Raw genomic sequence first — 25,918 nt, 5'->3', positions numbered from 1 at the left:
GCTCATGAGCACCATGTTGGTATCTGCCGGTTTTTCTTCAAGAGAGTGGTTTGTTAAAAAGTGATCAGTAGGTACAGCAACTGTCAGACTTGTCAATGTCAACGTGTACAGTCGTTCATGTCTATTAAACTGCCATTCATAATTTATTCAGAAGCACTCACCAGCCGATATGAGGCGCATGAGTGGTAATACCTTGCTGCTAATTTATGACAGACATTGCTATTAATGACGGACCACCACTAAACACTGGCATCAGGTGCCTTACAATACAATACCAGTACAGTATACAAGTCAAAGTCAAGTTTGTTGTCAATTTCTTCACATGCTTAACATACAAAGGAATCAAAATTGCGTTTCTCACTATCCTCTGCGTTTTACATGTACAGTAATTAGGTCAGTTTTTTGGTGCTCTTAATTGGCAATTAAACATCATCTCAGAATTATATTGTGTTATTCATGACAGGACGACCGGGAGCAACAGTTCGTGAGGTCAAATCAGAAATACAAGACTGTAATTATCACAATTGTCGCTGTGATTGGCTTGATCTATTTTTTTCTGACATGTACACTCATAAGCAGGTAATCTGGAAAAGAAAACATGCTTTGAGAGTTTTGTTTTTCATTAACCGAGATACTCGAATTATTCGAGGAGTTGTTTCACCCCTGGTTTTCTTTGACAAGCACTTGGGGCTCTTAACAATTTGGTGGCTGAAAGTATACAAAGAAATGTGTAGCAAACAAAAATGTCTATGCCTGAATGAATAGCTATACCACAGGTGTCAAACCGAAGGCCGGGGTCCAGATCCGGCCCGCCCCATCATTCTACGTGGTCCGCGAAATGTTTATTTGACCTAAAGTTTCTGGCTAAAATATCAAACTTTTTTAATCAAGTGTATTTGTATCGCCATGAATTACAGCAGTCTCAAAGAGCTTCAGGTCAAAAAATAAGTCATACAGAACATCATAATTACACAAAAGCATCCCCTGTAGAAAGCTCCCAGAAGGGGAAGGAAAAACTCAAAAGGCCCATCTGGGGAAAATAAGAAACCTTCAGAAGGGGCGACAAGTTTTACAAGTCTCTGATTTCAAAATAAGCTCAGAATGTGACAAGCACACTTAAAATTTATCCCAGCTCTCTGATAGAAACTATAACTACAATGTGACCCACAAAAAAAAATTAGCACCCCTGAGTCATACAGTGTCTTTATTTACAATGGATGAACAGGACATGAATAATTAGAGGGTCTTTTCATACATAAATATATCTGTACTAATCATATGTGCAATTATTTGAATTTAGTAAAAAACAAAACACTGGTGGGGAAAGTTCAACAAACATTCTCAGTTATGATTAGTTGGAACTGAGTGCGAGATCATCTTTAAGTGCATTCCCAGTCGAGAATCATTGGAACTGTTGGCGCAGTTTGGGAGTTTTATCTGAATGAAAAGCACCACCCCTGCGGGTTCGCTTGTCCTAGTCACCAGATCCTTCCGGTCCAAGTCATTTCTCGAGTCATGGGACACTTCCTCTTGAAAGTCTTTATTTTGAGTGCCTTCGCTGTGAGCTAGACTTAGAGTATGTCCAAGTGCGTTCGCTAGCCACTGACACCACATAAACCACAAACATCCCCACGCACTCACTACTCGCCTACTGTGGACAGCAACTGTGCCATTTTTTTGAAGAAAAACAAGTAGGCGTGTTGACGGTAAATCAACTCCTGAAGTGACTCCGACACAAAGTCCTCTTTTTTGCAGTTTCAATCTTGGCTTTATACTGTAGAAAGGCCGGAACCAAGAATCAAACCATGAACTGCACAACTATGAGGCAGACGTGTCAACCACTCATTTGTAACTCTGTCATAGCTCACAAGCAGAGTTTACATGCAGTATACATTCCAATTTGAATAAAACTGAACCAAAACGGAATTAAAAAAAAAAAAAAAAGCTCCATATGAACACCTCAGTTGGAATAAAAAGATCACATCCGATTTGGATTTCATCACGATTCACACAAGTGGCGTAAAATTTTTTAATTTTAATTCAATCATAATGTCAGGTAAAAATTCCAATGAGAAATAGTAATGCAGCATCTTGACTTGATCAAAACATGCAAAAGTGCCATCATCATTTATCCAATTCAAATTGCGGCGTGCTACCAGAGCTTGTCTGCAAACTTGTTTTTAACAACTTTTTATCAAGCTTTTGTTTTTATATGTGTTAAAAAAAATCGGATCTACTGTACTAATAAGAAAACTGAACTCCATTATGATAAATCACATGATAAATCGATCTCTGCGTTTCACACTTCTTTAAAATGGCTGTTCTGATTCAGGAATTGGTACATCTAAATGGAAGATCGAATTAGATCATGTCACATGTACACAGTTGACCAGAGATGGGAAAAAAAGGAAAATGCCCCAATCACCAATCAACAAGTGCTGCAAAATGCAAAGAATTAAGAGAGTGTAGACAAACAATGGAACTCACATGCACATATTCATACTCAAATAATGACTAAAATTGCTATTACAGCTTTGGACTTGTTCTGCGGTTCTGAATTCATGCAGTGAGCCTGGTATCAAGAGGGACACGATACACGGTGGGGCCCAATGGCCTTTGAGCGTTCATGTGGGATGTTATTATCTCCCCCTTGCAGTTTGCGTCAAACCAATTAAGTCAATATCTTGCATCGTTTAATTCTTTTAATTCTAAATTCCTTCTTCCACAGCAGCTCCTGGGGGAAAACAAAGAGGGAATTCACCTCTTTTAAAGGCTCTAACTTTTAGAAGGCATCCACTTGATTTGATTATCTCTGGCTGCTGGCGCTTCGCACTAGATGAATATTTTCTCTCTTTTTTTTTTTTCCTAACCCTACCGCTCTTGTCTTTGTGGCAGGGTGTAGAAGATGGCAGTGTGGATCCAGGCCCAGCAGCTCCAGGGAGATGCTCTCCACCAGATGCAATCTCTGTACGGTCACCACTTCCCCATAGAAGTGCGACATTATCTGTCGCAGTGGATCGAGGGCCAACTATGGTGAGTCTCAAGTGCTCTTCGAAGGCAAGCACGCAAGTCTGAGCACGATGTAGTAATGAATTGTTGAGACGTAGTGATTGTTTACTGCAATGGTGGATGTCCAAGATGTACTACTCAGTGTTGGGCAAGTTACTTCAAAACTGTAATCCGTTATTTGTTACTTGTTATTAAAGTCATTTCAAAGTACAGCAATTAGTTACTTTACAGTCTTACTGTATTTGAAATGTAAGGCATTACACTACTATTGCATTATTTTTATATCACTCTCACCAACATAACTGGAAATATGGATTTACTTAGCTTCACAGCATAGTGATGCATTATTGATGCTTTCGGCGGAAACAGTTGGTGCATTCCACAATTTCAATACCATTATTCAAATGTAAGCTCAGTCGGTTCAGTTAGGGACAGATGTTTCAAAAATAGATGGTTTCTATGGGACTAATGTGAGCAACTAACCTACATCATCGTAATGTGTATAACATACTGTTTAAAATTAGTTTTTGCATGCTTCATCTTGATACACATTGACCACAACTACTTATAGACTATTATTAATAGCAATTGTACAGTAAAAATTAGCATTAGCTTCCCGTATTATTGCCAGCTGCGACAGGGATCTCAGTGACAAGGTTTTGAAATGCTGGCAAATCCACTGTGGAAAACGGCAGTATATCCTCTACGCATGACATACTCCGCCACGAGTCTCCTAACCTCTTTAGGTCGAAGTGGCATCCTGAGTGAGAGAACAAAGTAGCGTCCCTCAGCGAGAGAATGTTTTGTTTTATTCCCACTCTCAAACCTACGCGTGTTTTCTTTTCGCTAACTTCACATTACTATGGCTTCGCTCTAAATGGTTTGTCAAATTACTGGTGCTATTTGGCAAAGTACAGCGCTTCTAGGGTGTCCGGTACAATTGCACCCGATTTTTTTATTCTTGTCTTCTTCTCTGACATAATGTGTCCATTTGTGGATGTATCAATCTGTCGTCTGCTGCTGCCGCACTCATCTCTGCTGCAGCAGATACTACTAACAGAAAGTAAACATTTTGCCTCTGACTTTTCTTCTCCAATCTTGTGGTGTTTTGGGCGAATTTGGAGAAAGAAAACACCACTTCCAGGTTTAAAATGCATAATAATGCACTGCGTTGAAATAAGTAGATAGACCTCAAACTGGTTTGACCACCAAACAGGCAAAATAGAAGAAATTATGGAGCTCTTGCTCTTTAATAAATAAAGAAATCAGAAAAAAAAGTGCAAAAAGTGAAATTACTACAAACATTTTGGTGTGTTTTCTGTTCTAACCATGCCCATGCCTTTTTTTTTTGTTTCTCCATGATTTCCTTCATCAAATGCTGCCCTTAAAGCATTTTCCAAGCTTGAGTTTTCATCATTGGCGTATGGCAACAATGTTTTATTACTTGTCATAAAACACAACAGAACTCTTTAACAACTTCATAAGGTCACATTGAAAATTCATCCCGAAGCCAGTTAACTTGGCAGCCTAAAATTTGTAGTCGATCAAGAGAAAATGCACAAATAAAGACTTGAAAACCCATAACCGAAAAAAACAGGAAGCCTGCACTTTTGGTTAGAAGTTGCTGTTTTAGGATAATTCTGGTTGCATTCCCTTGAGTCAATCAAAGAAAAACCTCTAGAATTTTTCCAATCGTTAACAAAAAAATTGAGTCACATTTACAGATGTACGATGTTTCCTTTACCAACTGCAAAATTCAAAGGTTATAGTATCAGTTAAAAGTTTGGGAACACCTTCAGATTCAAGGGATTGAAAAATTCAAGCGATTACCTCTGGAAAATGCACAGTCAAGTACTAAAAGTAATTCCAGGCCATCATAAGGCTGTTGGCCATATTCTTCCTTACTTAACATTATTTGTTTACCACACAATTCCATTAATTTCATTCTATAGTCAATTACAAAAGTAATAATAAAAAATTTAGGAAAAATACAGAAAAAAAATACAGATAATCACTGGTGTTCCCAATGTTTTGACTGGTTAAGACCAGGGCAGTCACCGTTGATTTTTTTTTTTTTTTTTTTTTTAATAATCAATTATCCTATTGCTTATTCCATCTAATAATCAAGAAAATGCCCCTTCCTTTTTATAAAAGATCTGCTGAGGTTAAACATGAGATTTTTTTTTTTTTTTTTAGGGTTTACTAAAGTTGAATGTGAGTTGAAGTGAGTGGATGTTACAACTCAATATGTATTATCTTCTATACATGAATATTTAGACATCAACAAAAATTGCCTGACTAATCGTTTAGCAATCACGATTAGCATTAGTGCTCTAAAGTCAACAAACACTAACCAATATTTACTCCACAGACACATAGTGTTGTATGTACATAATACATGTGTCCCTAAAGTCACTTCCAGATTATGCTTCAGTCATATTCCATGAGTTAACTTGAGTTTGGAGCTGCCTGTTAGCTACTATGAGGTCAATGCCTTCCTGTTTTTCTATATTTTTCCACTATTGTAACAGTGTGTACGTCTGCAAGATCAGTGTAGAATACGGTGCCGCAAACATGGTTCAGACGAGCTTTCGGGTGGTTATTTTTAATCTATCTCTTTTTATAGTGGACTTACCCGACTTGACCGACTTTTCTCCTAGTACAGATTTTATATTAGAGCCCGACCAATAATGGGATTTTCGGGCCAATGACTACAGATAATGGCATTTTTATTTATTTATTAAATTTTTAAGTAAATATATCACTTGATATATTGTTTTGCTCCGGTCAGGGACAACATCGACTTGGAGAACCCACAAGAGGAGTTTAAGGCCAAGCGCTTGCTGGACGGGCTGATCCAGGAGCTGCAGAACAAAGCGGAACACCAAGTTGGCGAGGATGGCTTCCTGCTCAAAATCAAACTGGGACACTATGCCAGCCAACTCAAGGTAATCTGCAAAAGAGACAGAGTGCTCATTTTGCCATAAAAAAGGGCGCAAAGAGGAGATGGAAAATGACCGTGTCCTCTGGAACGTGGTGGGAAATTTTATATTACATAGCCACGTTTGATAGTATAATTTTTTCAATGAAACAACTATTGTAGAACAAGCCGTCCCCTTCGATATCCCCCTTGTTGATGTTTTTTAGAAAGTGCACATCCAGAAGCACCAAATGTTTCAGAACAGTTTGTATTCACTGTGAGGAAAAACAAGAGGACAGTCCAAGTGCGGCCCTTGGTAGTTCGCCAGTGCTGCTATTTATGATCCCTGCTCTCAAAATCCATTCTTCTCTTGCCTTCTGCTCGCCTCCCGGAAACCAGGCTGTGAAACTTGGGCGAAGGGAATTGGCTTTGCTAGGACGGATTCCCGGATTTCTGGCGCTTTTAATTTTTCTTTTGGGGCTTTTTTTTTTTGGGGGGGGGGGCCTGCTTTTAGTGACTTTGGGCTCTGGGACGTTGACCCAAATGAAGATGGGGGCACCACACCAAAGCCAATGGCAGGGCTCACACAGGACCAAACAAAAGTTTGGAAACGGCTTTGAGTTCAAACGGTCTCAAACACAAAAAGAGGTCAACAAATTTAAGCTATTAACTCTTGGAAATGCGCAGCTGTGAGCTGAAAGTCATAAAGCATCATCTGCATCATAAAGTTGACGGAGGAGAGCTGTCATCTTGGCAAAAGGGGCCTACTTTGAAGAATCTAATAGTGTATCTAAAACATATTTTGGTTCAGATAGCATAGTAAATGATTCCTTACAAGTTGACTACTACTAAGGAAAAATAACAACATTGAATTTGAAGGTTCACAAACTTTTGACTGGTACTGCATCGACCAGGGGTTCCAGTCTTTTGCATAATGCAACATTCCGTGAGGTTAGAATGTGTGGGGCCCAAATATTCAGCTGCCAGTTGCTCGCATTTTTACAACATTTGTGCACAGTAACCTTGTGGTTTTTTTCGGGTAGTAGGAATGTAATGATAACGGTGATTGCTGTGATATCGTGGTTGTCATATTACGATATAAATATTCTGCGTCAAAAAACATTCATCATCACCTGCTACCATCTTCTAGTGGAGTGTAATAGAGATTATTAAGGCATGTGTACTGTTTACTATGGTTAACAGCACTTACGAGCCACACGTTGGCCTGACATTGGGCATTCCTAGAGAATAGTAAAAACCGTGCCACATTTTGGCTTATTCCACGGGTACAGTACTTCTATTCAACCTGCAGTCCAATGAGCTCATTAACCTGCCAGTTAAGTGGAAGCACCTGTGTCCGAAGCCAAACCGTGGCAGGGTTTTTACTTTCTCTTCCTGAAATTCCCATTTCTGTTCCTCATACAAACAACCAGCCAACCATTCACACTCAAGTTTACTCTTACGCACAATTTAGTCTTCACCATTTTTGTAAAAATCAAGGCAGATTTTGAACTTTACAGGTTCCGATTCCACTAGTGATTCTTGGAAATAAATCCAAACTTAATTGCCATTGAAGGAGCATGTAAAACACTGCCGAGTGCTCTCTTATGCTAATGATCGCTAAAACAAAGCGCGCCACTCATCAGAGATGAACGTCATTAGGCTCCTCTAATGGGCTCTAGAGCGTCGGCCACGCCGGGCCCCCGAGAAGCTCCTTGATGCGACTAAATTGGCGAGTGCAGCGCGCGGCGAGCGCTCGCCTTGTCAGGGTCTAACGAGGACTTAAGCACAGCACATGTTCTCCTTGTCTTTCAGAGCACGTATGACCGATGTCCTCTGGAGCTGGTGCGCTGCATCAAGCACATCCTTTACACCGAGCAGAGGCTCGTGCGGGAGGCCACAAATGTGAGTTGGGTGCTCGTGCCCAGACATTCGTTGAGCTTCAAAATGAACTCAGAAGTCTACAAAAAATATTCTGTCTGCCTTAAAAATTAATAAATAATGCAATCAAAAACATTCAAATGTATCTGCTGTTACGTTTGAACTTACTTAGAATTATGTTCAAAGTTACTTGTAGGCTAGACGCTAATAACTTTTCTCTCATAATTCTGTTGCACATACAAATGCATGCAAAATTCCACTCCTGCTTTTCTGTCCTGCAGCATCTGGATTCAGGATGTTGATTTTAATTTTGAATAATTAGTTTTGTCTTATCTCCTGTTGCTGGCTATTGTTTTTTATTTGAATAGTTACATTTCAGGCTGAAAATAAAAAACAAATAAAAGCATGTATCATTCCTGCGCATATCGTTTTAGATCGATATTTGTATCAGACAGTATTCTAGAATGCAATATGGGGAGAGTATCAGAAGTCATAAAAGTTATATCGAGACGCTCTTAAATTGTATTAATGCCTTTATTAAAAAGTCCTTGGAGATGTTCTTTGTCATTAAAAACAAATTCGATGTTGAGCAACTTATTTCAAAACTGCAAAGCATTATTTATTACATTACCCCATTTCAAAGTAATTAGTTACATTACATTATTACTGTATTTTAACTGTAAGGCAAATTGTGTTTAATATACTGTTTAACATGAGTTTTGTTATGCTTCATCTTTATACATATTGACCAGAACTATTTACAGACTCTTATTAATAACAATTGTAAAATAATTATTAGCGTTAGCTTACCTTGTCATTATTGGTAGTTGCTGCAGTCGATACTAATAACATTACTAATACCAGTAAACATTTTTCCCCTGACTTTTCTCCTCCAGTCTCGCGGAGTTTGTTGTGAATTTGGCGAAAAAACACCATTCATGTTAAAAACGCATTGTAACGCATTGCCTTACTCTCATTTGTCAAATATGACTCTTTTTTGTGTGTAATGCATTGCTCTACTGTGTTGCGGCAAAAAAGTAATGCATTACAGTAATTACATTACTTTTACAATGCCTTACTCGCAACACTGATCAATTTAGACATGTGTGAATCTTGGCTTTGACATCTGTTGTCGGTTGTCATCTGCACTTAAACAGCAATGGCACCAGAGTTTATTTGTGAAGCAACCCAACGTGACCCCAGCCTGAGAAACAGTGTAAACAGTTATTTCACAGCAAACAATTCTGCAATGACTCAGCTCGGTGCTGCTGCTAAGCATGGATATCAAATATTTAATGTTTTATTGCATGCCACGAGTTATGAAAGGCATCCAGCCAGCAGTGCGTGAACATCTGAATCTCGGTAACTCCTGGCGTGAATTGATTTCCAGTCACAACGCGCCTCTTCTATTAGCAAACGTGGCCTCGTGAGGAGTTCGACCCTGTTTAGTCATTATCTGACTGGCCCCAGTTCTCGAAGCATTGCACTATCCTAGACTTGCAATTATGGATTTGATCGTCACTAGCTCACGCGAGGGTCAATGCATCCTGCGCATCTTGGTTTCCTCTCGTTTTTTCAGCTTGGCTCCACTGTTCTCTCAACTGACTTCCAATCTTTCTTTCTGTGCCTCCCCATCCAATGCAACCGAGCAGTCCAGCTCTCCGGTGGGCGGAATGTTGGACAGCATGTCTCAGAAGTACCAGCAAATCAACCAGGCCTTCGAGGAGCTTCGCCTGCTCACCCAGGACACGGAGAATGACTTACGAAAGCTCCAGCACAACCAGGAGTACTTCATCATTCAGTATCAGGAGAGCCTGCGCATTCAGGGTGAGACCCTGATCACATGATGTGGAAACCTGCAAAGCTCGTTAATTAAAACACCCTTTTACGTCCGTTTTTTTTAAGTCTACCAAAACGGAGCCTGTGGTACTAATGTAGAGTACGGAACTCCGTTTGTTACCCTGATTATGGGGGGGGGGGGGGGGGGGGGGGGGGGGGGGCTAGAGAGTTGACCGAAGCACACTGCTTTTAATTGTGGAAGTGGAGCTCTTACTGTGGAGACGAGAAAATCACAGCGCTGAGAGCATTTTCAGTCATGGAAGTAGCACTTCCCTCTTGTCAATTACTGAAGTGAATATTCCACACCCACACGTCTACTTGAATGAAGAAGCTCAGATTGGAGTCTTTTATGATGTCAATTTATAATATTCAAAAAGCTCACAGGTTTTTCATTTCAGGAATCGTGAGATTAAAAAAAAAATATTCACACACTTCTACAGTATTTGCCTTGATTATAGTTAAGTTTCAATAATAAAGCTCTTTTACATGTATATTCATATAGATACATAATATTAACAAAAATAATTTAATCTACCATCAAAACGCTGTTTTCCAAGAAGAATTTTTCAAGGTTGAAACCAAGTCTTGAATTGGGCGTGAGCCTTGGCCTTGATTGAAAATATCAACAAGCACCTCAGTCATCTGGCTTTTACTTCAAAAAGAGCTTCCGGAGAAGTTCTTTTTAGATAGCTTTTATTATTTTCTTCTCTTTCGAACTAGCTCAGCTGTCCAGCCTGGCCACACTGTCCCCTGCTGACCGACAGTTGCGAGAACCCAACTTGCTAAGCAAGAGAGCCACCGTGGAGGCATGGCTGACACGGGAGGCCAACACACTACAGAAGTACAGACTGGTATCCGCTTCTTCTTCTCTTCTGCTGCACCAGCGCCTCCCAAACAGAAAAGTTGACTCTCTCGTTCTTGTCCAGGACCTGGCAGAGAAGCATCAGAAAACACTGCAGCTGCTGAGGAAGCAGCAGACACTCATCCTGGACGACGAGCTGATCCAGTGGAAGAGACGGCAACAGCTGGCGGGCAACGGGGGCCCGCCGGAGGGGGGCATGGACATCCTGCAGTCCTGGTGAGTTTCCGTCCCCCCCACACTAGAATTGGTGTGAGGCCCATGTGGAATCAACAAAGCCAGTGCTTTATGAGCTTCAAATGGACTACCGCTGGGTGTATACCCAAAGTTTATTGGCTCCTCAAAAGAGCAAAAGACACATCTAAGGCAGTGGTCCTTCAGCTTCGCATCCTCTGTGAAATATATTTTTAGCTGACAACCCAGCACAAAGCATTTTTGGATTTGTGGAAAAAAATAGGCTTTGAGTGCTGTGCCATCCATGTCTAATTTGTTAAACTTTGGAACTACGTTTGTAGTGGCTCCTCTGGGCAAATTTTAATTAGCAACTCCAGAAGGTCGACTCACTATAATGCAATTTAGCTGTAAGTAGCTTCACGTTCTAATTACAGTAATGTGCTATTATTTTTAAAATAAAATAAAAAATCCATAAATGAACCATTAAATTAAAATTGCTGTTACCTGCAGAAACCCAGAATAAACTCTCCTGTACTCACTGAAGTACCTTCACATACCTCAATTTGAGAACCACTGGACTAAGGACTTGTCACAAATGAATGTCCATGGCTGACTTCCCAAACAGAACTTCTCATTGGTGTCAATTTTCATCCATGTGGCCGCCAATGCCCGAGAAAAATTATTAGCATGGACACAAGCATGTTCTGTCATTTATTTTGTGTTTTATAAGTTACTTCATGTTCCAATTCAGGCGGCTCTGTGACAAAGTTGTTAGCACGTCCGCCTCACAGTTTGGAGTCTCGAGTTCAAATCCAGCTCGCTCTGGCCTTCCTTTGTGAAGTTTGCATGTTCTCCATGAGCCAGTGTAGGTTGTCTCCAGACACTCCGGCTTCCTCCCACATTCCAAAAACATGCATAGCAGGTGTATTGGGCACTATAAATTGTCCTTAGGTATGAATGTTTGGTCGTCTCTGTGCCGCCTGGCAACCAGACCAAGGTGTCCCCCGCCTACTGCCCAAAGACTGCTGGAATTGGCACCAGCTAGCCAGCGACGCTAATGGGGATAAGCTGCTACAGATAATGAATGGATATTCCAGTTAATTTGCTCTTATCTTGAAAGGAAAAATGTACTGTTTCTGTCATGGCATTAAAAAAAATCATTTATTTAGATTTGTTGATACCTACAGAAACCCTGTCAAAATCTCATGTACTTCCTGAAGTGCCTCCAAGTACACTCAGAGGGTACAAAGACTTGTTGCAAATCAATGTTGGTCACTCTGGCTGGCCTTTTAAACAGAACTTCACATTGGGGCAATTCTCATCCAGGCGGTTACCAATGATCAAAAACATTTACCAACAGGGACACAAGTTCTTTCAGGTTATTTTTATTTTTTATTTTTATGTGTGTGTATGGATTAGGTGCGAGAAGCTGGCGGAAACCATTTGGCAGAACCGGCAACAAATCCGGAGAGCGGAGCACCTCAGACAGCAGCTGCCCATCCCGGGTCCCATTGAAGATCTCCTCAATGAACTCAACAGCACTATCACCGACATCATCTCAGCTTTGGTCACGAGGTAGACAAAAAAAAGTACAAATAATTGACGTGACTGGTCTCTAACAAGTCATAAACGTGAATGGCTTAATTTAAATTGCTCATAATTGGAAAACTGGCCGGGGCATGTCAGGAATAAGTCCTTATTGAATCTTTATATATAATATTAAGCTGAATGATGGAAGTGATTAACAGAATACAGTATTTTCCATGACAATAATTAGATGATGAACCTGTTCAGTTGGTGATGCAATTCGCCTTAATTAATCAAACCATTGAACTTTACTTAAATTAAGAAACTGCTTCTGTTATTCCCCTGTCAGCACCTTCATCATTGAGAAACAGCCTCCGCAGGTGCTCAAGACCCAGACCAAGTTCGCCGCCACCGTGCGCCTCCTGGTCGGCGGCAAGTTGAACGTGCACATGAACCCACCGCAGGTCAAGGCAACCATCATCAGCGAGCAGCAGGCCAAGGCGCTGTTGAAGAACGAGAACACCAGAAAGTAAGTTGGGGATATAATTGTTATTTCAGACTTGTTATCCTTGAAGTTACTTCTACGTTGGGACCACAGTGCTTTCTGACTTTGAGGGTGTCTTCAAACTTTTGACTGTCACTGTCGATCTGCCCTGTGATTGATTGTTGACCAGTTGTCCAATCCCGACGAGCGGTCTCAAGTGTGCTTGAAGAGGTCTTTAAAAAGTAAAAATAATCAAATTCACAATTCAGGGACCGCGTTATTAAACACAAAAAATAGTTTAACTTATTTAACTCATATAATGTACATTTTTTTAGGAGTCCAAACATATGTACTGTTTGTGTGTGTGTGTGTGTGTGTGTGTGTATATATATATATATATATATACATATAAAAGGGAAAGCCTGTGTTGTCATTCCTTTATGCATCCGCTCCCACCCCTCTCCCCTCACCCACATGTATATCTACATACACAGCCTCAAAAAAGTTCAAGTGTTGTCAAGTGTAGTCTAAAGAATGATTCATAAATGGCTGTGACTAACTGAATTATACAATTGATTACTTGAGGTAATTAAGAACTAAAGTAATTTATTACTTTAGATAATAAAGTACCAAAGTAATCAATGACTTTAGGTACTAAAGTAATATATTATTACGTTAGGTAATTACTCACTTTAGTCCCTAAAATTTCTGATTATTTAATTGTTTAATTATCTAAAGTAATCAATTTCTTAATCCATTTGGTCCTTGCCATTTTTATATGCTTTTTCACCTCAAAAAATTTATTTTTTTTGGGAGGGAAAAAAATAACTTCAAAGGCATTTCACATCAAAAGGAAAGCAATCAAAGAAGACAATAGGAAGCTGAAATTTCACCTAGATAGCGACAACATGTCAAAATTCAACATGGCAGGGCCACTTAGTTATCACACTAAAATACTGCGAGAGTGATATGAAAAAAGATAACCCAAAAATGATCAAAATACTGCACGAGGGAAAAATAAGAACCCGGGAATGAATGTCTGCTCTCTTGAAAAAGTTTAAAAAATATGTCTGGGATTGAATGAGTTAAATGACTTTGCCGGGACTAGTTACAATTGGTCTATAGTAGATTACACTTTATTCACACTTCACCACGCAGAAATGGCTGGAACTCCAACAATGCCTCAGAAGAGTCCATGCAGAATCCACTTTTAGCACCCTTCAGCCGCCTTGTTCCACATTCCAAATACAGCAGGAGTGCGTCAGCAGTTAAATCGGTGAACAATAACACCATTATCTTGTCCCCCTTTTTTTTTCCACACAGACAGCTTGTTTTTTTGAAAATGGAAGCATTGCTACTCAGGATTTTTTGCAAAAACTATTTTGCTCACCGCCCGTCCTGCAAAAGCACACCTAACGCTTTTTTATCCGTTGCTTTTAAGTGACAGCAGCGGAGAAATTCTCAACAACAACTGTGTAATGGAGTATCACCAGACCACAGGCACGCTCAGCGCTCACTTCAGAAACATGGTGAGGGCCCTCGTGCGAGCCGTCGCGCTCGGATAAAAGCTACTCAGTGTTGTCGCCGTAATTCCTCAAATGGCGACCGGGGGTGTTTATTTGTTTATTGAATGCCAGGGAGTCTATTTGAGGGACGCTTTCAATTGTTGAAGTGGATCTAACGCTGTTGAATTAGAAGATACAGAAACAACTAGAAAATCACTCAGTTTGGATAGGCACCATCAGTTATTCTGTTAACAGATGGTGCCTATTCAAACTGAGTGATCTTTTCCTGTTGCTTTGCATTTATGAAACAAACAGTAATTTTAGATCTGACATACAGAACAGTATGGTTTATAGTTGTGTTTATCTCATGTATGCAGTCCTTGAAGAGGATTAAGCGGTCAGACAGGAGAGGAGCCGAGTCGGTCACGGAGGAGAAGTTCACCATCCTCTTTGAGTCCCAGTTCAGTGTAGGTGGCAATGAGCTCATCTTCCAAGTGAAGGTGAGTGAATGAAAAAAGAAAAATTGTTAACATGTTTTAACGTGTTCCTAACACAATAATTACAACGTAGTTTACTTCAAAAAAAAGTTGCAATAGTTTGTACATCATGATTTCAAGTCAATTGACATTGTTCACCTTCTGGAGTGGAAACATTGGCCACCAGGGGGCAATAGAATACAAACATATTATACTACCCATGCGTCACAATTTATTGACTGTAAACTTGCTCAACACAAAGGATAAAGAATTTATTCCAATGGTAATTGTTAAATAATCTGTATACATGTGTCACTACAATATTAGTGTTCAAATATAAATTCCCTAGAGCAGTGGTTCTCAACCTTTTTTTTAAATAATGTCGCCCTAAATAGTTTCTCAGCCAAGTACCCCCAAATTAGCACAAAGCATTTTTGCATAAAAAATAAATAAAATAGAACTAAGCTAGAGTGATGTGCCGTCATGCCTGATCGACTTTTGACATTTTTAGTGGTGTATTTAGGATTATTTTATTCAGCAACTCCCTAAAAAACATAGTGTGACTATTTTGCATCATCTATCGTAAAAATTTGTCACTAGTGACAACATACATAGATATACAGGTAAAACTTAACAAACTAAAGGTAATAATGTCTTGCAACGAAGACATTTCTTAATTTGATAAAAATGAACCACTCTATTGAGATCCATATCAACGAAAAGCATTGATCTTGCTTGTGCCCGCTGGTTACATCTCATCAGACGTTGTCGCTACCTGTCGTCGTGATCGTCCACGGGAGCCAAGACAATAACGCCACGGCGACAGTGCTGTGGGACAACGCTTTCGCGGAGCCTGTGAGTACACCTTTTCGAACACATTTTTAACCAGAACCGGTATTTCCCTTTTAAGTTTTTCTTTTCATTTCCTCCCCTATTACGTTAGCTTGTCTGTGTGATGTTTTCATTTAGCGCACAGTTTTTGTAGTTTTCCTCAAAGTGAAATTCTCACCAGACATAAACTGAGCCAGCGCTCTCAAAGTGCTCTGATTGGTGAAAATATGGAAACGTTCTGCCATAAATCCATCTGTAAAGGTCACTCATGACTCTCGTAACACTCAGCAGTCATCAGGCACAGCGGGCGGTGAACGCTACACAGAAATATCAGCAGCAGCATGGTAGGCCTTCAGAAGGTTTTCAGGTCTGCCTCAGCACAGCAGGCGGCAACATTTCATACGCTGTGCTTCACTGTGCGCAGCGGTGTATAACTCAGTGACTCATCAGCTCTAATAGCAAACCTTTTTACCTCCTTCAGGGTCAAAAAGTTTGTCCGCAGGCACTGGCTTTTATACTTGCGGGGCATTTGTATTGTACGAGGCTCTCATAAATAAGTGGTGAGGGAATCATTGGCATGATTTCATTCATCCTTACTATTATAGCTGTTTTTAAGTTAGTTTTTAGAGCAGATATGATCGTTTTCTACTTTTTTTTTAATGCTATTTAATACACAAACCGATACAAAGTTTCGCTTTGTGGTTTGTTTTAGTATTAGTTTGACTTAATATGAAATCTGTCAATTTTATTTTAAAATGTTTGGCTGAAGGAGTGGCCAGAAATGGCTTGTGCTGAACAAAATACTAAAGTGATCAATTACCTACTTGAGTAATTAAGTAATTAATCAGTAATTAAGTACTGAATATTACTTTAACATAAAGTAATAGATTGCAATTTACATAATACGTGAAAGTAATCAGTATTAATTACTTTAGTACTTTGGCACATAAAGTTATCAATTACTTTAGTACACAATACCTACACGAATGGTTTACTTTTAAGGTAATCACCTACGTGTGTATTTTGGTACCAGAAACATTCACTTCAGTACTTAATCACCTAAAGTAATCTATTTGTTAGTACTTATTGTATTATTTACTCAATACTCAATTCACAGATTTTTAGAACATCCTTTGAACAATAAAAAAAAAAAAAAAATGCCTACCTACCTGGTGTTGACTGGACTGTTTAAAAAAAAAAAATGTTGAAATATGTGTTTGGGGTTGAATGAGTTAAACTTTAAACCACTTAATTTGCTCGACACTCTAACTTTAAAATAGTCCAAGGTTTAGACATTTGGTTGGAAGTGAACTCGTTCTTGCAGGATTTTAGCCAAGGGATGGCACACTCCAGGTAGTGTGATAACTAAGCAACCGTGCCATGTTGAACTTTGACATGTTAAAATGACTTTGATGTAAATATCAAAAGGGAGGAAAAAAATAGAGGAAAACAATATTTTTGGGCTTATTAAAAAGTTACCTAGGATTGTCAAAAGCAAACATTTTCTTTCTTTTTTTTTTTTTTTATTTGACATGTTTACTTGTTTTCGGTGTCCCTAATGACTTTAGGGTCGCGTTCCTTTCCTGGTACCGGACAAAGTGCTATGGCCCCAGCTGTGCGAGGCCATCAACATGAAGTACAAGGCGGAGGTGCAGAGCAACCGCGGCCTGTCCGAGGAGAACCTGGTCTTCCTGGCCCAGAAGGCTTTCGGCAACTCCAGCACCAGCATCGAGGACGACCGCAACATGACGATGACCTGGTCACAGTTTAACAGAGTCAGTTTCCTCGTGATTCTCCCTCTCCGCAGACACAATGTAATGACTTGTTGTATTCGGCGCTGCTCAGGGGTTTTTTCCTTCTCTGTCTCCTTTTCCCACACGCCCAATTCACTGAGCTGTTTTCTATTGAGCAATGCATACAGCTCATATTTACCGGGGTATTTGTCACGCTGTTTTGCAGCAACCCCGCGGTGCTGTTCCACACTGCCTTTGCGTGAAATGAGCTTAGTGCTCATCCTAATGGCTGTGTTTGTCCACGCCGCGAAAAGACAGCGCTTCATTTTCTATCCGGCAAAGCAAGCCAACACAATTGGGCAATTACACGTCATTCGATTACGATAACCTCGGCGCAACGGGCGTCCTCGCCGCAAACAAACAACGCGCTTTGTCAATTATGATTCGCCGTGTGCGGTGGTATTTTTGTGGCAAACGTGAAGAACGTTTATTACAACGTACATTCACGCTTCACGTTGTCCTCCGCTCGCTAGGAAAGCTTGCCCGGCAGGAACTTCACATTTTGGCAGTGGTTCGACGGCGTGATGGAGCTGACGAAGAAGCATCTCAAGCCGCACTGGAACGACGGGTGAGAAAAATTGACAATAGCGTGGTTGGCCTCCTCAAAGACAACCAACCAAGATGTTTTCTCCTTTATGTTCAAGAGCCATCCTGGGCTTTGTGAACAAGCAGCAGGCTCAAGACATGCTGATGTCCAAACCCAACGGCACTTTTCTCCTGCGCTTTAGCGACTCTGAGATCGGCGGGGTCACAATCGCCTGGGTGGCCGAAAACCCCAGCAAAGCAGGTAGAGCTCGTCGAAGTTGAATGGCCGCTTCGCAGTGTTGGGGATTACACGAGCTGGGACAAATCACTGTGTTTCACAGGACCACCTTGTGGTGGTTTTGCTGTACTACCTAAAGGGGCTGGAGTAAGACTCAAACCACCACTTACCTCTATATTTTAGTCTATGTTTTTGCCTTATCAGCCAGCAGGCTCATTCCATGCCTATTTGGATGTGGATGCTATTAGCCAGAAGCGCAATTAATGCTAATCTACTGCACTACCTGAATGGGCTGCGGTACATCTCAGAGATGCTAACTAGCACCTAATTCATTTTGGTCACATTTTGCTCCCGCAAATTCAGAGTACAGGAAAAACTGAACATGTATGCGGTGAGGCAGGTACAATTAATGCTATCTCCTGTACTGCCTAAATGGCCTGCACTGCAACTCAAAGAATCTAGGCACCACTTAATTTCTTTTGTCAAAAGATACTACTGCTTAAATAGACCGCATGAAAAATAGAATGTGGATGCAATTAGCCAGAAGCACAATTAATGCTCATCAGCTGTACTGCCTGGATGGGCTGCGGTAGATCTCAAAGATTTTAACCAGCACCTATTTTGGTCAAATTTTGCTCCTGCCAATACATATTGCAATAAAAATTTAACATGGAGGCAGTGAGCCAGAGGCAAAATTAATTCTCATCTAATGCACTGCATGAATGTGCTGTGGTACAACGTCAAAAATTATAGCAACCACTTAATTCATTTTGGTCAAAGTACTGTATACTGCTGCTTATAAAGACAGCGGTACAAATAGAATGCGGATGCAAGTTGCCAGAGGCATTATTATTGCTCAATGTACTGCATCAACAAGCTGTGGTTGAACTCGCAATGGTAGACAGTAAAATGGTAAATGGACTTGCTCTTATATAGCGCTTTTCTACCATAGGTACTCAAAGTGCTTTATACTGACTAATCCTTTATCTGCTAATGACGCAACTTCAGGAGGAATTGATGGTTCAGTGTCTTGCTCAAGGACACGTCGACATTTTCATAATGGTTGGGTGATCGACCCCAAAGGCTCTCTAGTCGGGAGACGACCTCTACTACTGAGCCAAGCCACCACTAATGTATTTTGGTCAAACTATATAGCTGCCTATACATGCTGAATTAAAAAGTGTTGCGATTAGGGAGCAGGACATTTAACGCACAATTATTTTACTGCCTGAAGGGGCTGCAATAGAAAATGTAAAACACCATGTAATGTATAAAGTGATTTAAATTCAAAAGAAAATCTCAGCAGATGACAGCAAGATAACCAAAATGGAATCATCAAGCCATGTCACTTCATTATTACTATGCTGATTTAACAGGATGCGGTACAAATTGAAATGTTTTTGTTTCATTCTGGACCAATTATTTTGCTCCCTAAATGGGCTGCCATAAACAGACAACATTGACTTTACTAGCCCAATTGCAGACATCTACTGTTACAAAAGTGCAATGGAACAATGAATTTTTAGAACATATCATTTGCTATCTAAACAGGCTGTAATTGCCCGAAAGTGGCAAGAAATTCATTTGATTAATTTTGGCAACAATATTTTACTCCCTAAACGGGCCGTCTTAAACAAATAACATGGACTTTACGAGCCCAATTGCAGACATCTACTGTTACAAAAGTGCAAAGCAATAATTAATTTTTAGAACATATATTTTGCTGTTCAAACAGGCTGTGATTGCTCGAAAGTGGCAAGACATTTATTTGATTGATTTTGGCCGGAATATTTTACTCCCTAAGCGGGCCGTCTTAAACAAATAACATGCACTTTACTAGCCCAATTGCCGACCATCTCCTATTACGAAAGGAACAATTCATTTTTGGCCAAACTACTACGACGACTAAGTTTTAGAAATCGGTTTTGGGGGTAATCCTACAAGACGGGGGATTCTTGAAATGTTTTTCTTGAACGTCATTTTTCCAGGGGAAAGAATGGTGTGGAACCTCATGCCATACACAACCAAAGACTTCACCATTCGCTCTCTGGCCGACCGCATCAGCGATCTCAACCACCTCCTCTTCCTCTACCCGGACAGGCCCAAGGACGACGTCTTCTCCAAGTATTACACCCCTCCCCTCTGTAAGTGTCGCCGTGGTCGCATCCTTTCCTGTCCTTTCTATATTTTGATGTGGTTCTCTCCTCCTTGTGCAGCCAAGGCGGTGGATGGCTACGTGAAGCCGCAAATCAAACAAGTGGTGCCCGAGTGAGTTGCCATAATCATCGGCTATTGGATCCTGCATTACAGATCAGCAATTACTTAGCCCTTACAGTTGGAGGAGGCCAATTAAAGATGGCGAGGGGCTCCTGAGCGAGCGTGTCCTCCGCTCATCATTAGAGTTAGCCTCGTTAGCCGCCCAGCGCCGCTCTGGCCATGGCTTCGCCGTAATGATGCGGCGGGGCACGGAACTCACGCTGCGGAGAGTTGCTTTGACGACCGCTAAAGATCAAGGACTCATTGCTTTCATTTTGTGTTTGTGCCTGTGTGTTCTTTGCAGGTTTACAACAGCCAATCCCGATCCGACATGTGGGAACCAGACTTACATGGATCACGGCGCCTCTCCGGCGCCTGTCAGTCACCCTCACGCCTACAGCTTGTACCCGCCGATGTGAGTCGCAGCGTTGAGACGGGCTTGATTTATCAACGTGTGTATTCCACGTTGGGATTTGCTTCCTGCCGTTGACGTAGAAAGTGGCAGCGACCTGACACGAGTGCAGTTTAACCCTTGTGCACACACTTTGCGAACTAAACACACTGTATTTTCTTTTCTAATTTTGTAAATGCTTTTAAAGGCATAATAATTCAAGTTATTTATGATTTTTTTTCCTTCAACTACTCAAATTGATCAGTGGCATCAGTTCTATCCATATACAGTAGGTTAAATTTATTAACACCCACAAAAAAATAATGATTACTGGTATGGTCTGTCTTTGTAGCCTGTGAAGTGATGATGATCATTAACTGGTCTCTCCCGCCACCTACTGTCTTGAGGTGAAACACAGGTCAACAAAGAATTTTCTGTTTGCTGACATAGTTTGACTGCTGCTCAGTGGAATGTTGCAAAAATCGCAGGAAAGTCAATGTCATAAATCCTTTTAAAATACATCTCAAAAATTGTAATTATAATGGTTTCATATGGTCCAAAATTTGGACTATGATTATTTTTGTACACAAAATCCCGCGCATTCAGCTGCAATCACACAGCAATGTCAGAATCGTTGCATTTTGAAATTTTACGTTTCAATCATCTGCTGAAGATTTCAGCTCCTTAGTGGTTTTATTTCTTTATTTATTCTTTAATGATATCATAAAAAAATCACGGGATTTCCATAATTTGTGTTAATGCCACAAGGGTGAATTGCGAATCACGAGAGTTCCATTGCGGACACACCTTTTTTTTTAATCGGCATAACGGAAACGGAAGTCAATAATCACTGCATCATTTCATCCCACAGGAGCGAAACCATGCTGGACGCGGACGGAGACTTCGATCTGGACGATACCATGGACGTGGCGCGACACGTGGAGGAGCTGCTGCGACGGCCCGTGGAGAGCCACTGGGGCGGCCAGCAGTCATGACCGCGCCCAACCGAGCAACCAACCGGCCCTGCCTCTCCACTTGACATCTCTCATGGTTTTAATTCCAATCATCTCGTCCGTTTTGCCCTCTCCCTCCTTTGCTATAATGTGAAATGTTCATAACGGTTGTGGTTTTATTCTATTTTTCTGCGTGAGAGCATGTGACTCTTCTCTTTTGAGTTTTATTATTTGTGTCCATAAGTATTTGTACACGTTTCAATGCAAAAACCGACAGTGTTACAGTATAGGTTTAAAAAGAAAAAAAAAAGTGTTCAGCGTGCATGCATTCTCTTGATTTTAACACACATGCTACTGTACGAAAACTTTTCTATTTTATATGTCTGCTTTGAATGAATGTTATCTTTGGACAAAAAAAAAAAATGGAACTTTACTCGAGCTTTTTCTCGTTACGGCAAACACTCGGAAAAAAAGTGGTTACACACATGTACACTCGCTCGCTTGGATGCGTTCACCAGCTGGAACCTCGCTGAGTGCACTTTTGTCCATTGTGCAGGGCTATTTATTCTCAAAATGCTTGATGCTTTTCAACAATGCTACCTGCTTGTACTCTCAGGTCCCCCCCACGCTGCCCCCCGTCAGTGCTGTCTTGCCTTAGTCCATATCTCAACGGCCATTATTTCTTCGCCTTCTGCGGTAACGACATAAATATGTCTCAAAGTTCACCCGGAGACGGATGTATGTACATGACAGAGTTCAAGTGGCGCCATACTGTGCGGTTCCAAATGGGTCAAAAAGGTAAGGACTCTGGAATCTACCAGTTTGCTGCCGAAACGGGCTGCCATAGAATCGCCAAAAAGTGGCGACAATCGTCCAAGGTTCACTTGTTTTTGTCCTTTCTACACCATTAATGGGGCTAAAATAGATGGGATTATGTTTTTATTGTCTTGAGTTTAAAAGGCAAACTCGAGATGGGAGCACCCATCTCATTATAGTCTTAACAATCGTGAATTTGTGATTTTATCACTATGGCCTGAATTTGTTCCCTAAGCGGGAAAATCCAACGTGGTGTTAACCCAGTGCTTCTCAATTATATTTTGCCAACCCCCCACCCCAAGGAAAGAGAAAACTGTTCACGTCCCCCACTCGACGAACTGACCATAAATAAGATTATTGTCCATCAACATTATATAAGTATACCTAAAGCTGTATCCTTTTTAACAAAAGAAGAAGAAAAAAACAATATAAATCAACTTTCAACAACTGTTATTTTTTACATTGTTTATACAGGTTACAGCTTAGTCTAAAACAGAAAGAAATAACCAGGTGCACTAAAGTGCCTGAAACAAAAAAAAAGGATGAAAATTATTTTTTTATTGCAATTATACTTCACATGACAAAAACAAAGCCTTTTCCCTGGGGTCATCCTCGCCCCCCCTGGCATCATCCCACCACCACCCCAGGGGGGGCCGCCCCACTATTTGAGAAGCACTGTGTTAACCTGACAAGGGCGGGATTCAATTCAGCTCATTTGCTTCGGAAAAAAGCCTGCTCTGGTATGATGAATGGCAGTGGAAATCAACAGTAGCTTTGTTCCATCAGGAGTTCGGTTCATTTTGGCTGAACTATTTTGCTCCCGGTCAAAATCCAATGCGGTGGCAACCCGACAAGGCTGGGATTCACTTCAGCCCATTTTCTGCGCAAAAAGCCAGCTCTGGTGTAATGAATAGCAGTGGCAACCAGCAGGAACTTCGTTTCGTGGTGGTTAAACTATTTTGCCGCCTAAACGGGCTGAACAGACACATTCAATTTACTACAAATTTATCTCCCAAAATAAAATTCACAACAACTCATCGGGGGTACGCTTCATTTTGGTTGAACTGCTTTGCTCCTTTAAACGGGCTGCTCTCAAAATCCAATGTGGAGGCTACCCGACAAGGCTGGGATTACTTTCAGCTCATTTGCTGCCTAAAAGCTGGCAACTAGCAGTATCTTACTTCTGTTGTGGTTAAACTATTTTGCCTAAATGGGCTGCTATATGATAGATATGTTACTGTTGCACCTTATTTTTATTCTTTTTATTTTTTTTTTCTTCCCAAGTTCAATTTACAACTATTTTGCCCCCCCCCCCCCAAAAAAAAAGTTGCAACAACCCATCAGTAGATTGCTACATTTTTTTTCTTATCTCCTTTATTTACGTTTAGTATATTACACTTTTTTTTTTTAATTAATAACCGCAACTTAAAAACTTGTAATTTATTGCACATTGCCTTCTGGAGAAATGCAAAGTGGCATAGTCGGGTGTGGATCCCTTCAAAAGTATTGGAACAGCAAAGTCAATTTATTTGAAATGCTTTTCTAGGCCTTTACTGCCACCTCTTGACAAAATGTCATACTCTATTGGGTTAAGGTCTGGGTCGTTGTCATGTTATATTAGTCATATTAGTTTCAATGCATTTTTCTTTAAATTGCCTGAAAAAAATGTCTGAGACTTCAGAATATATTCTGTGTCACATTTACTGTAGTTCAGTGCAGCCATTTTGTTTTGCGTGCAACCCACATGCTTTTGTCATTGAAACTCAAAGTAGAATTATTGTCATAGCCTGTATTGTATGATCGATAACCTATTCAATATAATATATTCTGTCGGCAGTTGAAGACCACGCAAAAAGTCACATCCTCAGGAATGCATTGCCTTGCCCCCAACACAAGATGTACGTTGTATAATTACGAAGTTCACGTGTCATCTGCCCATCCGTGGAATTTTTGTCTTTCCTCTTTCTGAAGCTCTGTGTTGTAGTCTTCTGTCGCTTTGCTGTTTCTGCATGTTTGTGCTTTGGAGCCTTTTCCACAAAGAGAGGACATGCAGAGAATTAAAATATATATAAAGAATTTCAACTGGTGAAAACATGTTGCTACTAATTAAAAACGCTCTATTTTTTAAGTTTAATTTCTTGTGTGGTGGCTTGAGCGCAACTTTGCGTGCATTGTACAAAAGCAAAACCACGATGTTAAGTAAAAAAATGAAAAAAAATCAAAAAGTGTGACAGATATATTTATTTTGTGCATTAGTGGTAGATTTGTGGATGAAAAATTAATGGATGGCTAATTAACAAATTATGGTCTCAAAATTTGGGGGGCACGAAATACGTGAGTATACTCACTGAAGTTCTCTGCTGTCCTCTAACGGACAACCTATGTATTGCATTAAGTGCTGAACACCAAACCTCGAAAAATGCCTGAGGAACAGATGAGAAAGGTTAAATCACAATTTTAATGACAAAATCTTGTCACTTACAAGTGATGTGTTGAGTTGTTCAAATGACCATTTTGCAGGCATGTTGCGCAAATTTACGTTAATCTTTAATGTGGTACAACACCAATATTGTGTTATTGGCTTGTGATGGAGTTTACTTGTTTTCTTCTTCCAAAAAATGGATTACGACTATGTAACGGGTATTTTTGACATTTTTGTTGAACATTTAACGTTAGATAAACGATTTTCATTTGGTTTTACTTTCTTATGATGATATTTTAGTCAGATTTACTGTTCGGACACTATTCAAAAATATGAAGTATTTCATATACAGCAACATAAATACTCGTTAGTCGTTAATATTTCGAAGAATGCAATTAACGTTGCGGAACTCCATTGTAAACCGAGAGCACCCTGCACTCTATATTTGCGTAAGGCCTGCTCACCACTAGATGTCAGTAAAACACAGGAAATCAAATTGGGGGGGGTCCTACTTTAATGGTCACTCAAATTTAATGTTTTACTCACAAGTGCGTTCGAATATACTCAAAGCAGCATACTAACGTTAGGATTGAAGCATAACAGCATTTTAAAAGACTAAGAATTAAGAATATTAGATGCGATGTTGTGGTTAGGTGTTTAATGTTCCTTCAAGGCTCCAATTCATTTACACTGCCCCCCCCCCCCCCAAATGAGGGCTAAATGAAAGTAATAAAAACATAACATTGTTGTTTAACTGGAAAGATAAGATCTCTGTGCAGTATAGTCATCAGACCTTTAATATGTGTAATTTTGCTGCTCATTATTCACAATTGCGGATTTTAAATCCAACAGAATGTTTAATTGGTTACATAACAGAAAACAAGCAACGGTACCTTTCAACAGCACAATGATGATGATGCCAATGATGATTCACCCACAGGAAGTGCGGTGCAAGGCAAACCCCAGGAAGACACACTTACTCACACACACACACACACACACACACACCACAGGAAAGT

The 25,918-nt window shown here is 40.3% G+C and overlaps 1 protein-coding gene across 1 annotated transcript in view; it reads left to right on the top strand.

The window, feature by feature from the left end:
• The window catches only part of stat5a (signal transducer and activator of transcription 5a), a 50,825-nt gene extending 26,214 nt beyond the window's left edge, over positions 1-24,611 (top strand). Inside the window, exons 2-19 of the mRNA XM_088436764.1 lie at positions 2,896-3,033; positions 5,801-5,957; positions 7,745-7,834; positions 9,463-9,637; positions 10,370-10,500; positions 10,576-10,727; positions 12,102-12,257; positions 12,559-12,738; positions 14,135-14,222; positions 14,576-14,698; positions 15,437-15,529; positions 17,074-17,280; positions 17,772-17,866; positions 17,943-18,085; positions 20,050-20,205; positions 20,278-20,329; positions 20,622-20,732; positions 21,580-24,611. Of these exons, the coding sequence (XP_088292890.1) occupies positions 2,906-3,033; positions 5,801-5,957; positions 7,745-7,834; positions 9,463-9,637; positions 10,370-10,500; positions 10,576-10,727; positions 12,102-12,257; positions 12,559-12,738; positions 14,135-14,222; positions 14,576-14,698; positions 15,437-15,529; positions 17,074-17,280; positions 17,772-17,866; positions 17,943-18,085; positions 20,050-20,205; positions 20,278-20,329; positions 20,622-20,732; positions 21,580-21,703 (2,361 nt within the window). The 5' untranslated portion in view covers positions 2,896-2,905 and the 3' untranslated portion in view covers positions 21,704-24,611. The remainder of the gene's footprint in view (positions 1-2,895; positions 3,034-5,800; positions 5,958-7,744; positions 7,835-9,462; positions 9,638-10,369; positions 10,501-10,575; positions 10,728-12,101; positions 12,258-12,558; positions 12,739-14,134; positions 14,223-14,575; positions 14,699-15,436; positions 15,530-17,073; positions 17,281-17,771; positions 17,867-17,942; positions 18,086-20,049; positions 20,206-20,277; positions 20,330-20,621; positions 20,733-21,579) is intronic.
• Positions 24,612-25,918: the final 1,307 nt, after the last annotated feature.

Source organism: Hippichthys cyanospilos, chromosome 16, assembly GCF_059441005.1.
Source record: "Hippichthys cyanospilos isolate Australia breed blue-spotted pipefish chromosome 16, RoL_Hcya_1.0, whole genome shotgun sequence".
Taxonomy (NCBI): Eukaryota; Metazoa; Chordata; class Actinopteri; order Syngnathiformes; family Syngnathidae; genus Hippichthys; species Hippichthys cyanospilos.
The sequence above is the reverse complement of the archived record's forward strand: the minus strand, read 5'-3'. Positions and strand labels throughout refer to the sequence as shown.